This window comes from Bombina bombina, chromosome 5 (genome assembly GCF_027579735.1).
Source record: "Bombina bombina isolate aBomBom1 chromosome 5, aBomBom1.pri, whole genome shotgun sequence".
Taxonomy (NCBI): Eukaryota; Metazoa; Chordata; class Amphibia; order Anura; family Bombinatoridae; genus Bombina; species Bombina bombina.
The window spans coordinates 243,093,662-243,110,294 of record NC_069503.1 but is presented as its reverse complement, the minus strand read 5'-3'; the positions used below and the strand labels follow the sequence as shown (position 1 = coordinate 243,110,294).

The 16,633-nt window shown below is 40.2% G+C and overlaps 1 protein-coding gene across 12 annotated transcripts in view; it reads right to left on the bottom strand.

The window, feature by feature from the left end:
* Positions 1-16,633, bottom strand: part of ABI1 (abl interactor 1) — a 348,244-nt gene that overhangs the window by 136,218 nt on the left and 195,393 nt on the right. For all 12 annotated transcript variants that reach the window (XM_053713914.1, XM_053713911.1, XM_053713917.1 and 9 more), the window contains exon 3: positions 616-792. In XM_053713914.1, coding sequence (XP_053569889.1) covers positions 616-792 — 177 coding nt within the window. The remainder of the gene's footprint in view (positions 1-615; positions 793-16,633) is intronic.

Here is a 16,633-nt window from a genome sequence, read left to right as displayed (position 1 = left end):
GAAAACTGCATATGATGTATCCTCCATTTTAAACTGTATTTTAAGATTACCTCATACTGTAAAAGGTAAAAAAGAAAAAGCCACACTACATGGGGCCCATAGTTCTGTAATAAACTAGTTTTACATTTAGACATTATGGTTTTATTCACTAAAAACGGATTTACATTTTTATCATTTATTTAGGGGAAAATGGATATGGAAATGCAAAATTATTTGATAGATTTTCCACATACCCCAACATGTAAGGCCAGCAAACATAAAAAAAATCCTCCTAAAGGGACATAATTGTGAAATGTGCAGGAGTGCAATATCAGCTTTGGATAAAAGCATTTTTTGCAAACTACTTAAAAAGGTGAAAATGCCTCTGGTAAACGTTACCATCATTACCATACAGACATATCCTGGTCTTGTGTCTTCAAAGACTGTCATAAAAGCCACGGCTGACTCACTAAGTAGGCGCGGTGTTTAAATGCTGGTGCATATGGCAAGCACAGCATAAGAGCGAGAACAAAACAAATACATTCATGCACATTTCAGTTGTAACAACTAAGCTCTATTAAATGATAATTACAGAATCTTATATCATAAAACAATTAGGGGTTTCTGGATTCTTACCTTAACTCCATGACCTACGTCATCCAGTACTGTGTAGTCTATGGGTTTTCGAATGTACCTGACAGGACGCTCAATGTTAGCTGGAGCAATAATCTTATGGCTCCTTGCAGTATTCTTATTGGTTGTTAAGATACCAATCTCTCTGCGAGCCACCTTTTCTTTATGAATGTCCACAGTCTACAAAAAGAGCAGAAAGACAGTCAACTAGGCAATGTTTTACAGAATATAAAAACCAAACAATCTGTTTAAAACACAAATAATTTGAAAATAGTTAATCTTTTGTGCATCTATAAAACAAGTACACAATATAAATAGATTACAAAAGAAGTTTACTTTCTGAACCAGCCAAACAAGAGTAAGGCATTGTTTAAGGTCTACTGAAGGGATCTAGAATAAGGCTAGGCACAAGGTAAATGCCTATCCTGGGGGAGTAGAGGCAAGCCAGCAAAGTCCAGTTCTCCGCAGCAGATTCCCTCCCCATATGTTGCGTTTTGGCACAGCCCCTTGTAATTTCCATGTGACCACTGCCTACCTCACTTCCTGTCCCTTCACCTTACTCACAAGCACATGGTGCAGTCATAGAAAGGCCAGAAACTTATGAGAAGTCAGGATACAAAGACGAGGGAAACAAAAGGTTTAAATCCCTGCTGTCTGTTATGGACATATAAAGGGACAAAGACACTGCTGACCAAAAAGTAAAATATGTCATTAAAAGGGACAGTCAACTCAAAATTATTGATTAAAAGATAGATAATCCCTTTATTACCCATTCCCCAGTTTTACACATAAAACATGGTTATATTAATACACTTTTTACCTCACTGAGTACCTTGTTTATAAGCATCATCTGACTGCCCCCTGATCACATGACTATCTTGGCTTGCATTTAAGCCAATTAGTGCTGTGTTAGAATCCATGGGCGTAAGCACAATTATCTATATGGCTCACATGAATTTACTTCCACTGATGTGAAAAGCAAATACAAAAGCATGTGATCATGGGGCTGTCTTTAGGGGCTTAGAAACAGACACAAATTTCGGAAGTTTAATGGTTATAAACAATGTTAATATAACCATGTTTTTTGTGCAAAGCTACGGAATTGGTAGTAAAGGCTTTATTTATCTTTTTAAACAATAACAATTTTTGTGTCGACTGTCCCTTTAAGATTTTTAAAATTCTGCTAATTGCCTAAAACATCTTTTTTAAGCATTTTAAAAGGGACAGTAAAGTCAAAATTAATCTTTCATGATTTAGACAGAACGTGCAATTTTAAACAAACTTTCCAATTTACTTCTACTATAAAATGTGATTTCTTTTTCCTGTATTTCTTGTTAAAGAGTACCCTTCGCAACAGCGATGCACTACTGCGAGCTAGTCGAAAGTATCAGGTAGCGCTGCAGAATCTGTTGGCGCTCTATAAATAACCGATAATAATCAGGTAAGCCAATGCCAAGAGGCATATATATGTGCAGCCACCAATCACCAGCTAGCTCACAGCAGTGAATTGCTGCTCCTAAGCTCTTCAAGAAAGGCTACCAAGAGAATGAAACAATGTGATAATAGAAATAATTTGGAATGTAATTTAAAATTGCACGCTCTCTCTAAATCACAAAAGTTAAATATTTATTTTACTGTCCCCTTAAGGCTGGATTCAAGATTTTAAATGACGACCATAGTCTACTCTCACACCATCAATAGTGTGTTATAAAATACAGCATTTCCTCCTACACTGGGGCAAATAGAGACATGGTCTAAGGTTGGGTGTAAGAACAAGGTTTCCCTCTGCTTTGAACAGGAGTAATGTTATATGTACCTTTATTTTTATGTAAAAAATATACGAATTTCCCCTTACAGTGGTTATATCAAGAACAATTATATAGACACCCTTTGCTAGACAGATTGAAACAAGGTTTGACTAATGTAGAGCCACGTTATGTTTAGCAATTCATTTACCATTGGGATTTCACTAATTGATATAAATGACAAAATAAGCACTATTGATTTGAGGTTATCTCGGGGCACAGACGTATAAACCTTGCCATAACTGGTTATCTTGACATTATCAGATGGAAGCAGGTTTCCCCTAAGTAAGTGGAAACAGATGGAATATGTTAAAGGATGAATGATAAAACTGCCTCACGGTAAGTTAATAAATACTATAGCAACAAAAAAAGTGCTGTGCTGAACAATATTTCCAGTATTTTCTTCTATATTAAGTTTTTGATTTTACTAAAAATAATCTAAAAACAGAATTTATGTTTACCTGATAAATTTCTTTCTCCAACGGTGTGTCCGGTCCACGGCGTCATCCTTACTTGTGGGATATTCTCTTCCCCAACAGGAAATGGCAAAGAGCCCAGCAAAGCTGGTCACATGATCCCTCCTAGGCTCCGCCTACCCCAGTCATTCGACCGACGTTAAGGAGGAATATTTGCATAGGAGAAACCATATGGTACCGTGGTGACTGTAGTTAAAGAAAATAAAAAATCAGACCTGATTAAAAAAACCAGGGCGGGCCGTGGACCGGACACACCGTTGGAGAAAGAAATTTATCAGGTAAACATAAATTCTGTTTTCTCCAACATAGGTGTGTCCGGTCCACGGCGTCATCCTTACTTGTGGGAACCAATACCAAAGCTTTAGGACACGGATGAAGGGAGGGAGCAAATCAGGTCACCTAAATGGAAGGCACCACGGCTTGCAAAACCTTTCTCCCAAAAATAGCCTCAGAAGAAGCAAAAGTATCAAACTTGTAAAATTTGGTAAAAGTGTGCAGTGAAGACCAAGTCGCTGCCCTACATATCTGATCAACAGAAGCCTCGTTCTTGAAGGCCCATGTGGAAGCCACAGCCCTAGTGGAATGAGCTGTGATTCTTTCGGGAGGCTGCCGTCCGGCAGTCTCGTAAGCCAATCTGATGATGCTTTTAATCCAAAAAGAGAGAGAGGTAGAAGTTGCTTTTTGACCTCTCCTTTTACCTGAATAAACAACAAACAAGGAAGATGTTTGTCTAAAATCCTTTGTAGCATCTAAATAGAATTTTAGAGCGCGAACAACATCCAAATTGTGCAACAAACGTTCCTTCTTTGAAACTGGTTTTGGACACAGAGAAGGTACGATAATCTCCTGGTTAATGTTTTTGTTAGAAACAACTTTTGGAAGAAAACCAGGTTTAGTACGTAAAACCACCTTATCTGCATGGAACACCAGATAAGGAGGAGAACACTGCAGAGCAGATAATTCTGAGACTCTTCTAGCAGAAGAAATCGCAACTAAAAACAAAACTTTCCAAGATAATAACTTAATATCAACGGAATGTAAGGGTTCAAACGGAACCCCCTGAAGAACTGAAAGAACTAAATTGAGACTCCAAGGAGGAGTCAAAGGTTTGTAAACAGGCTTGATTCTAACCAGAGCCTGAACAAAGGCTTGAACATCTGGCACAGCTGCCAGCTTTTTGTGAAGTAATACCGACAAGGCAGAAATCTGTCCCTTCAGGGAACTTGCAGATAATCCTTTTTCCAATCCTTCTTGAAGGAAGGATAGAATCCTAGGAATCTTAACCTTGTCCCAAGGGAATCCTTTAGATTCACACCAACAGATATATTTTTTCCAAATTTTGTGGTAAATCTTTCTAGTCACAGGCTTTCTGGCCTGAACAAGAGTATCGATCACAGAATCTGAGAATCCTCGCTTCGATAAAATCAAGCGTTCAATCTCCAAGCAGTCAGCTGGAGTGAAACCAGATTCGGATGTTCGAACGGACCCTGAACAAGAAGGTCTCGTCTCAAAGGTAGCTTCCAAGGTGGAGCCGATGACATATTCACCAGATCTGCATACCAAGTCCTGCGTGGCCACGCAGGAGCTATCAAGATCACCGACGCCCTCTCCTGCTTGATCCTGGCTATCAGCCTGGGGATGAGAGGAAATGGCGGGAACACATACTCTTTTCTGTTTCTGAGTAAATAGTACGTACCAGCACTATTTGAAAATAACAAACTCTTGATTGAATAATGAAAAACTACAGTTAAACACTAAAAAACTCTAAGCCATCTCCGTGGAGATGTTGCCTGTACAACGGCAAAGAGAATGACTGGGGTAGGCGGAGCCTAGGAGGGATCATGTGACCAGCTTTGCTGGGCTCTTTGCCATTTCCTGTTGGGGAAGAGAATATCCCACAAGTAAGGATGACGCCGTGGACCGGACACACCTATGTTGGAGAAAAGAAATATATGCAGCTCTTTCCTATGCAACTGCAATGTCCTGTAACAAAATAAAAACATGTTTATGAATTCAGATTTCATTGATATTATTTTATAGATCCACTACTAAAAGCATGAATGTGCATGAAGAGGGAAAAGCTCTGCTGCAATCCAAATACTTCAACATATCTTCCAGGCTCACATATAATTCTGTTTAGAGGAATGCAGGGCCAAATACAATTTGGTTATACAATATATTTTAACTGCAAGATCTAAGTATTAAACAGTATGAGATCGTAATATAAAGCATTTCATTGTGTGTACTTACATTTTGCACTATAATTTAATTTATTTTGTCCCCCTTTCCTGTAATTTAATTGCGGGTTTTTGAAATTCCACTGAATGCTGCCACTTTTAAACTTATGTTTTACCTTATCTATCTCTCCTGCTGAGGAGAATTAGGGACATGTACACAACAGGCAATAAAAGTGAATGCAAACAAGGCTGTGTGGTACATAAAATTCTTATCTAACAGTGTTTCCACACAGCCTTTTAGTGCCTCTTTTATATCCGTTCCTAATTATCCTCAAAAGGAAAGAGTTAAGAGAAAAACAGAATTTATGTTTACCTGATAAATTACTTTCTCCAACGGTGTGTCCGGTCCACGGCGTCATCCTTACTTGTGGGATATTCTCTTCCCCAACAGGAAATGGCAAAGAGCCCAGCAAAGCTGGTCACATGATCCCTCCTAGGCTCCGCCTACCCCAGTCATTCGACCGACGTTAAGGAGGAATATTTGCATAGGAGAAACCATATGGTACCGTGGTGACTGTAGTTAAAAAAAATAAATTATCAGACCTGATTAAAAAACCAGGGCGGGCCGTGGACCGGACACACCGTTGGAGAAAGTAATTTATCAGGTAAACATAAATTCTGTTTTCTCCAACATAGGTGTGTCCGGTCCACGGCGTCATCCTTACTTGTGGGAACCAATACCAAAGCTTTAGGACACGGATGAAGGGAGGGAGCAAATCAGGTCACCTAAATGGAAGGCACCACGGCTTGCAAAACCTTTCTCCCAAAAATAGCCTCAGAAGAAGCAAAAGTATCAAACTTGTAAAATTTGGTAAAAGTGTGCAGTGAAGACCAAGTCGCTGCCCTACATATCTGATCAACAGAAGCCTCGTTCTTGAAGGCCCATGTGGAAGCCACAGCCCTAGTGGAATGAGCTGTGATTCTTTCGGGAGGCTGCCGTCCGGCAGTCTCGTAAGCCAATCTGATGATGCTTTTAATCCAAAAAGAGAGAGAGGTAGAAGTTGCTTTTTGACCTCTCCTATTACCGGAATAAACAACAAACAAGGAAGATGTTTGTCTAAAATCCTTTGTAGCATCTAAATAGAATTTTAGAGCGCGAACAACATCCAAATTGTGCAACAAACGTTCCTTCTTTGAAACTGGTTTCGGACACAGAGAAGGTACGATAATCTCCTGGTTAATGTTTTTGTTAGAAACAACTTTTGGAAGAAAACCAGGTTTAGTACGTAAAACCACCTTATCTGCATGGAACACCAGATAAGGAGGAGAACACTGCAGAGCAGATAATTCTGAAACTCTTCTGGCAGAAGAAATTGCAACTAAAAACAAAACTTTCCAAGATAATAACTTAATATCAACGGAATGCAAGGGTTCAAACGGAACCCCCTGAAGAACTGAAAGAACTAAATTGAGACTCCAAGGAGGAGTCAAAGGTTTGTAAACAGGCTTAATTCTAACCAGAGCCTGAACAAAGGCTTGAACATCTGGCACAGCAGCCAGTTTTTTGTGAAGTAACACTGACAAGGCAGAAATCTGTCCCTTCAGGGAACTTGCAGATAATCCTTTTTCCAATCCTTCTTGAAGGAAGGATAGAATCCTAGGAATCTTAACCTTGTCCCAAGGGAATCCTTTAGATTCACACCAACAGATATATTTTTTCCAAATTTTGTGGTAAATCTTTCTAGTTACAGGCTTTCTGGCCTGAACAAGAGTATCGATAACAGAATCTGAGAACCCTCTCTTCGATAAAATCAAGCGTTCAATCTCCAAGCAGTCAGCTGGAGTGAAACCAGATTCGGATGTTCGAACGGACCCTGAACAAGAAGGTCTCGTCTCAAAGGTAGCTTCCAAGGTGGAGCCGATGACATATTCACCAGATCTGCATACCAAGTCCTGCGTGGCTACGCAGGAGCTATCAAGATCACCGACGCCCTCTCCTGATTGATCCTGGCTACCAGCCTGGGGATGAGAGGAAACGGCGGGAACACATAGGCTAGTTTGAAGGTCCAAGGTGCTACTAGTGCATCCACTAGAGCCGCCTTGGGATCCCTGGATCTGGACCCGTAGCAAGGAACTTTGAAGTTCTGACGAGAGGCCATCAGATCCATGTCTGGAATGCCCCACAGCTGAGTGACTTGGGCAAAGATTTCCGGATGGAGTTCCCACTCCCCCGGATGCAATGTCTGACGACTCAGAAAATCCGCTTCCCAATTTTCCACTCCTGGGATGTGGATAGCAGACAGGTGGCAGGAGTGAGACTCCGCCCATAGAATGATTTTGGTCACTTCTTCCATCGCTAGGGAACTCCTTGTTCCCCCCTGATGGTTGATGTACGCAACAGTTGTCATGTTGTCTGATTGAAACCGTATGAACTTGGCCCTCGCTAGCTGAGGCCAAGCCTTGAGAGCATTGAATATCGCTCTCAGTTCCAGAATATTTATCGGTAGAAGAGATTCTTCCCGAGACCAAAGACCCTGAGCTTTCAGGGATCCCCAGACCGCGCCCCAGCCCATCAGACTGGCGTCGGTCGTGACAATGACCCACTCTGGTCTGCGGAATGTCATCCCTTGTGACAGGTTGTCCAGGGACAGCCACCAACGGAGTGAGTCTCTGGTCCTCTGATTTACTTGTATCTTCGGAGACAAGTCTGTATAGTCCCCATTCCACTGACTGAGCATGCACAGTTGTAATGGTCTTAGATGAATGCGCGCAAAAGGAACTATGTCCATTGCCGCTACCATCAACCCGATCACTTCCATGCACTGAGCTATGGAAGGAAGAGGAACGGAATGAAGTATTCGACAAGAGTCTAGAAGTTATGTTTTTCTGGCCTCTGTCAGAAAAATCCTCATTTCTAAGGAGTCTATTATTGTTCCCAAGAAGGGAACCCTTGTTGACGGGGATAGAGAACTCTTTTCCACGTTCACTTTCCATCCGTGAGATCTGAGAAAGGCCAGGACAATGTCCGTGTGAGCCTTTGCTTGAGGAAGGGACGACGCTTGAATCAGAATGTCGTCCAAGTAAGGTACTACAGCAATGCCCCTTGGTCTTAGCACAGCTAGAAGGGACCCTAGTACCTTTGTGAAAATCCTTGGAGCAGTGGCTAATCCGAAAGGAAGCGCCACGAACTGGTAATGTTTGTCCAGGAATGCGAACCTTAGGAACCGATGATGTTCCTTGTGGATAGGAATATGTAGATACGCATCCTTTAAATCCACCGTGGTCATGAATTGACCTTCCTGGATGGAAGGAAGAATAGTTCGAATGGTTTCCATCTTGAACGATGGAACCTTGAGAAACTTGTTTAAGATCTTGAGATCTAAGATTGGTCTGAACGTTCCCTCTTTTTTGGGAACTATGAACAGATTGGAGTAGAACCCCATCCCTTGTTCTCTTAATGGAACAGGATGAATCACTCCCATTTTTGACAGGTCTTCTACACAATGTAAGAATGCCTGTCTTTTTATGTGGTCTGAAGACAACTGAGACCTGTGGAACCTCCCCCTTGGGGGAAGTCCCTTGAATTCCAGAAGATAACCTTGGGAGACTATTTCTAGCGCCCAAGGATCCAGAACATCTCTTGCCCAAGCCTGAGCGAAGAGAGAGAGTCTGCCCCCCACCAGATCCGGTCCCGGATCGGGGGCCAACATTTCATGCAGTCTTGGTAGCAGTGGCAGGTTTCTTGGCCTGCTTTCCCTTGTTCCAGCCTTGCATTGGTCTCCAAGCTGGCTTGGCTTGAGAAGTATTACCCTCTTGCTTAGAGGACGTAGCACCTTGGGCTGGTCCGTTTCTACGAAAGGGACGAAAATTAGGTTTATTTTTTGCCTTGAAAGGCCGATCCTGAGGAAGGGCGTGGCCCTTACCCCCAGTGATATCAGAGATAATCTCTTTCAAGTCAGGGCCAAACAGCGTTTTCCCCTTGAAAGGAATGTTAAATAGCTTGTTCTTGGAAGACGCATCAGCCGACCAAGATTTCAACCAAAGCGCTCTGCGCGCCACAATAGCAAACCCAGAATTCTTAGCCGCTAACCTAGCCAATTGCAAAGTGGCGTCTAGGGTGAAAGAATTAGCCAATTTGAGAGCATTGATTCTGTCCATAATCTCCTCAAAAGGAGGAGAATCACTATCGACCGCCTTTATCAGATCATCGAACCAGAAACATGCGGCTGTAGCGACAGGGACAATGCATGAAATTGGTTGTAGAAGGTAACCTTGCTGAACAAACATCTTTTTAAGCAAACCTTCTAATTTTTTATCCATAGGATCTTTGAAAGCACAACTATCCTCTATGGGTATAGTGGTGCGTTTGTTTAAAGTGGAAACCGCTCCCTCGACCTTGGGGACTGTCTGCCATAAGTCCTTTCTGGGGTCGACCATAGGAAACAATTTTTTAAATATGGGGGGAGGGACGAAAGGAATACCGGGCCTTTCCCATTCTTTATTAACAATGTCCGCCACCCGCTTGGGTATAGGAAAAGCTTCTGGGAGCCCCGGCACCTCTAGGAACTTGTCCATTTTACATAGTTTCTCTGGGATGACCAACTTGTCACAATCATCCAGAGTGGATAATACCTCCTTAAGCAGAATGCGGAGATGTTCCAACTTAAATTTAAATGCAATCACATCAGGTTCAGCCTGTTGAGAAATGTTCCCTGAATCAGTAATTTCTCCCTCAGACAAAACCTCCCTGGCCCCATCAGACTGGGTTAGGGGCCCTTCAGAAATATTAATATCAGCGTCGTCATGCTCTTCAGTATCTAAAACAGAGCAGCCGCGCTTACGCTGACAAGTGTTCATTTTGGCTAAAATGTTTTTGACAGAATTATCCATTACAGCCGTTAATTGTTGCATAGTAAGGAGTATTGGCGCGCTAGATGTACTAGGGGCCTCCTGAGTGGGCAAGACTCGTGTAGACGAAGGAGGGAATGATGCAGTACCATGCTTACTCCCCTCACTTGAGGAATCATCTTGGGCATCATTGTCATTATCACATAAATCACATTTATTTAAATGAATAGGAATTCTGGCTTCCCCACATTCAGAACACAGTCTATCTGGTAGTTCAGACATGTTAAACAGGCATAAACTTGATAACAAAGTACAAAAACGTTTTAAAATAAAACCGTTACTGTCACTTTAAATTTTAAACTGAACACACTTTATTACTGCAATTGCGAAAAAACATGAAGGAATTGTTCAAAATTCACCAAATTTTCACCACAGTGTCTTAAAGCCTTAAAAGTATTGCACACCAAATTTGGAAGCTTTAACCCTTAAAATAACGGAACCGGAGCCGTTTTAAACTTTAACCCCTTTACAGTCCCTGGTATCTGCTTTGCTGAGACCCAACCAAGCCCAAAGGGGAATACGATACCAAATGACGCCTTCAGAAAGTCTTTTCTAAGTATCAGAGCTCCTCTCACATGCGACTGCATGCCATGCCTCTCAAAAACAAGTGCGCCACACCGGCGCGAAAATGAGGCTCTGCTTATGCTTTGGGAAAGCCCCTAAGGAATAAGGTGTCTAATACAGTGCCTGCCGATATTATTATATCAAAATACCCAGATAAAATGATTCCTCAAGGCTAAATATGTGTTAATAATGAATCGATTTAGCCCAGAAAAAGTCTACAGTCTTAATAAGCCCTTGTGAAGCCCTTATTTACAATCGTAATAAACATGGCTTACCGGATCCCATAGGGAAAATGACAGCTTCCAGCATTACATCGTCTTGTTAGAATGTGTCATACCTCAAGCAGCAAGAGGCTGCACACTGTTCCCCCAACTGAAGTTAATTGCTCTCAACAGTCCTGTGTGGAACAGCCATGGATTTTAGTTACGGTTGCTAAAATCATTTTCCTCATACAAACAGAAATCTTCATCTCTTTTCTGTTTCTGAGTAAATAGTACATACCAGCACTATTTCAAAATAACAAACTCTTGATTGAATAATAAAAACTACAGTTAAACACTAAAAAACTCTAAGCCATCTCCGTGGAGATGTTGCCTGTACAACGGCAAAGAGAATGACTGGGGTAGGCGGAGCCTAGGAGGGATCATGTGACCAGCTTTGCTGGGCTCTTTGCCATTTCCTGTTGGGGAAGAGAATATCCCACAAGTAAGGATGACGCCGTGGACCGGACACACCTATGTTGGAGAAACTTAAGTTTAAACATAACAGCATTCATTACTTTATAGAAACTAAACATTTAGGCTTATTATATCTAACATTTAAACATGTAGTATAATTGTAAAAATATATCTACATCTTTCCTTTGATTACAAAATTATGTCTAGCATGAATTTACCATTCCTTTAAAGGGGCCTTAAAGGGACACTAAACCCAAATTTTTTCCTTTCATGATTCAGATAGAGCATGCAATTTTAAGTAACTTTCTAATTTACTCCTATTATCAATTTTTCTTCATTCTCTTGCTATCTTTATTTGAAAAACAAGAATATAAGTTTAGAAGTCCACCCATTTTTGGTTCACAACCTGGGTTGTCCTTGCCGATTGGACAGCACCAATAAACAAGTGCTGTCCATGTTCTAAACCAAAAAAAAATGTCTGGCTCCTTAGCTTAGATACCTTCTTTTTCAAATAAAGATAGCAAGAGAACAAAGAAAAAAAATTATAATAGGAGTAAATTAGAAGGTTGCTTAAAATTGCATGCTTATCTGAATCATGAAAGAAAATTTTTGGGTTTAGTATCCATTTTAAAACGATAAGATTTCTATATAAAATGTTTAATTACATTTAGTAAAACTTGTATGAAAAGCAAACTTCCCCCCCCCCCCTTTTTGCAATTTACCTATAAAGATTGTGGGCTTTGTAAGTAATGGGTGCCACCATATTGCAACCTAGGTTTCTCTTCTATAAATTATTCTACTGAGGACGATTAGGGACAGATATAAAGTGTAAAAAAAGGCTGTGTGGAATATAGAAATGTTAAAGGTAACATGAACCCTGTTAAATAGTTACTTAAAATTTGCTATATTTCACACAGTCTTCGTTGGCAAAATTGTACTCAACAGAATAGATTATGGACTACACTGTCCCTTTATTTTGTCATTAAGGGATTGCAGGAAAGTTGGGGCAATTATCCAAGTGGAAGTAAATATTACAGAACCTCACAGCGGTTTACCTCAAGTACATGAACTCTACCAGAAAAATAGAAAAAAATGTCTGTCTTTATTCCAGCTTTATATTCAATACATTCTCTATGCCTGTATCTTTATTAAAGTTAGTAGATTTTCCTTTAACCCTTTGAGTGCTAAGCACTTTCCCACCTGGGTGCTAAGCTGTTTTATGTTAAGGGTCTCGGGGGTTTGTAGCTGCTTGGATGCCTGAGATACAGGCTTCTAAGCAGCATGCCCCCTGCTCCTATACTTAACATTGTGAGTTTTAAATAGAGTTGCGCAGTGACGTCATCGTGTCATTGCGCATGACGTCACCGATCTCCCTCAAAACGGGAGAGTGCTAATGACGCCATCAGGATTCAGATGGAGCATGCAATTTTTTGCAACTTTCTAATTTATTCCTAATGATTGGTGGCTACATTTAGTCACCAATCAGCAAGCGCTACCCAGGTGCTGAACCAAAGATGGGCCGGCTCGTAAGCTTACATTCCTGCTTTTTCAAATACATACCAAGAGAAGGAAGAAAATGTAATAATAGGAGTAAATTACAAAGTTGTGTAAAATTGAATGCTCTATCTGAATCATGAAAGAAAAAATTTGGGTTCAGTATCTCTTTTAAAAACAAAATGGGAGTGTTTGATTTTGAATAACATCGTCAGACCGACGAGAAAATGCCTGTTTGAGTTATGTTTATGTGTCTGCCTTAATAGATTGCCTGAACACTAACGGATTGACTTGAGTGGCTCTAATATAAAAACGCTATATAGCGTTTTAAATGTTCTTATTTTTAAGGGTAATAATTAAAGGTGATTGGACGTTGTGTATCCTGGTGTTGGAGTATTGGATTGATAATGATATGGTGCTTATACAGCATCTAACACTAACCCACTTATCTCTGCTAAGTGTAGTCTTGAGGAGTTGGCTCCTATTGATTGATACCTTTTAAACTGCTTGTTTATTTTAATCTTTACACAAAAGATCAAATTTTACAGGGAACAACTAAAAATGTACACTTTAGTACCTATCTCTCCTACCACCATTATGTGCGATTACTTCTGCCGATTGTTTACATTGCTTTTCTATAACCAGTACTGCTGTAGTAACATTTAAGTATGTGGTGGTTTCAACAGATAAAAAGGAAAGAAAAAGAGCTGTTTGTAAATAAGTAAATACACTCCAGCAGGTAAAATGGAACTTTGGAAACAAAATACAGGGGAGAAAATTTACTGCACACCCTTTAAGATTGCAACCTATTGTGAAACATGGAAAATAAGAACATACCCAAATTAAACACCATTATTATTTCATTGGGGAGGAGACAATATCAGACACTCATTTCAATCGGAATTTTGCCTTTGAATATAACCACACAAATGAAAGCTCTGAACTTCCAGAATGGTCACGCAGCACTGAATTAAAGTGACAAACTCTAAAATTTTATTTCATGGTTTGGATAGAACATACAGTTTTAAACAACTTTCCAATTTACTTCTTTTATCAAATTTGCTTCATTGTCTTATCTTTTGCTGAAGTTACAGCATTGCAACTATCTGAACACATCTAGTTAGCCAATCACAAGAGACAAACGTGTGCAGGCACAAATCAGCAACTACTGTAGGATATGTTCCTATTCTTTTTCAACAAAGTATACCAAAAGAATAAAGCACATTTGAAAATAGAAGTGAATTTAAATGACAGGCTATCTAAATACTGCAAGTTTAATTTTGAAACGTGTGCAGGCACAAGTCAGCAACTAGTGTAGGATAAGTTCCTATTCTTTTTCAACAAAGGATACCAAAAGAATAAAGCACATTTGAAAAACAATTTATGTAAGAACTTACCTGATAAATTAATTTCTTTCATATTGGCAAGAGTCCATGAGCTAGTGACGTATGGAATATACATTCCTACCAGGAGGGGCAAAGTTTCCCAAACCTTAAAATGCCTATAAATACACCCCTCACCACACCCACAAATCAGTTTAACGAATAGCCAAGAAGTGGGGTGATAAGAAAGGAGCGAAAGCATCAACAAGGAATTGGAATAATTGTGCTTTATACAAAAAAAATCATAACCACCACAAAAAGGGTGGGCCTCATGGACTCTTGCCAATATGAAAGAAATGAATCAGGTAAGTTCTTACATAAATTATGTTTTCTTTCCTGTAATTAGCAAGAGTCCATGAGCTAGTGACGTATGGGATAGCAAATACCCAAGATGTGGAACTTCACGCAAGAGTCACTAGAGAGGGAGGTATAAAAATAAAGACAGCCAATTCCGCTGAAAAAAGAATCCACAACCCAAATCAAAAAGTTTTAATCTTATAAAGAAAAAAACTAAAACTATAAGCAGAAGAATCAAACTGAAACAGCTGCCTGAAGTACTTTTCTACCAAAAACTGCTTCTGAAGAAGAAAAAACATCAAAATGGTAGAATTTAGTAAAAGTATGCAAAGACGACCAAGTTGCAGCTTTGCAAATCTGATCAACAGAAACTTCATTCTTAAAAGCCCAGGAAGTAGAAACTGACCTAGTAGAATGAGCCGTAATCCTCTGAGGCGGGGATTTACCCGACTCCTCATAAGCATGATGAATCAAAAGCTTTAACCAGGAAGCCAAAGAAATAGCAGAAGCTTTCTGACCTTTCCTAGGACCAGAAAATATAACAAATAGCCTAGAAGTCTTTCTGAAATCTTTAGTAGCTTCAACATAATATTTCAAAGCTCTTACAACATCCAAAGAATGCAAAGATTTTTCCAAAGAATTCTTAGGATTAGGACACAACGAAGGGACAACAATTTCTCTACTAATGTTGTTGGAATTTACAACCTTAGGTAAAAATGTAAATGAAGTCCGCAAAACCGCCTTATCCTGATGAAAAATCAGAAAAGGAGACTCACAAGAAAGAGAAGATAATTCAGAAACTCTTCTAGCAGAAGAGATAGCCAAAAGAAACTATACTTTCCAAGAAAGTAACTTAATATCCAAAGAATGCATAGGCTCAAACGGAGGAGCCTGTAAAGCTCTCAAAACCAAATTAAGACTCCAAGGAGGAGAGATTGACTTAATGACAGGCTTGATACGAACCAAAGCCTGTACAAAACAACGAATGTCAGGAAGATTAGCAATTTTTCTGTGAAACAGAACAGAAAGAGCAGAGATTTGTCCTTTCAAGGAACTTGCAGACAAACCCTTATCCAAACCATCCTGAAGAAACTGTAAAATTATAGGAATTCTAAAAGAATGCCAAGAGAACTTATGAGAGGAACACCATGAAATGTAAGTCTTCCAAACTCGGTAATAAATCTTTCTAGACACAGATTTACGAGCCTGCAACATAGTATCGATCACCGAGTCAGAGAAACCTCTATGACTAAGCACTTAGCATTCAATCTCCATACCTTCAAATTTAATGATTTGAGATCCTGATGGAAAAACGGACCTTGAGATAGAAGGTCTGACCTTAACGGAAGTAGCCAAGGTTGGCAACTGGACATCCGAACAATATACGCATACCAAAACCTGTGTGGCCATGCTGGAGCCACCAGCAGTACAAACTAACGTTGCATTATGATTTTGGAAATCACTCTTGGAAGAAGAACTAGAGGCGGAAAGATTTAAGCAGGTTGATAATTCCAAGGAAGTGACAATGCATCCACTGCTTCCGCCTGAGGATCCCTGGATATGGACAGATACCTGGGAAGTTTCCTGTTTAGATGAGAAGCCATCAAATCTATTTCTGGAAGCCCCCTTATCTGAACAATCTGAAGAAACACATCTGGGTGAAGAGACCATTCTCCCGGATGTAAAGTCTGGTGACTGAGATAATCCGCTTCCAAATTGTCTATACCTGGGATATGAACCGCAGAGATTAGACAGGAGCTGGACTCCGCCCATGCAAGTATCCGAGATACTTCTTCCATAGCTTGAGGACTGTGAGTCCCACCTTGATGATTGACATATGCCACGGTTGTGACATTGTCTGTCTGAAAACAAACGATTCTCTCTTCAGAAGAGGCCAGAACTGAAGAGCTCTGAAAATCGCACGGAGTTCCAAAATATTGATTGGTAATCTCGCCTCTTGAGATTTCCAAACCCTCTGCGCTGTCAGAGATCCCCAGACAGCGCCCCAACCTGAAAGACTTGAATCTGTTGAAATCACAGTCCAGGTTAGACGAAGAAAAGAGGCCCCTTGAACTAAACGGTGGTGATTTAACCACCAAGTCAGAGATAGTCGAGTATTGGGATTTAAGGATATCAATTGTGATATATTTGTATAATCCCTGCACCAAAGGTTCAGCATACAAAGCTGGAGAGGTCTCATATGAAAACGAGCAAAGGGGATCGCGTCCGATGCTGCAGTCA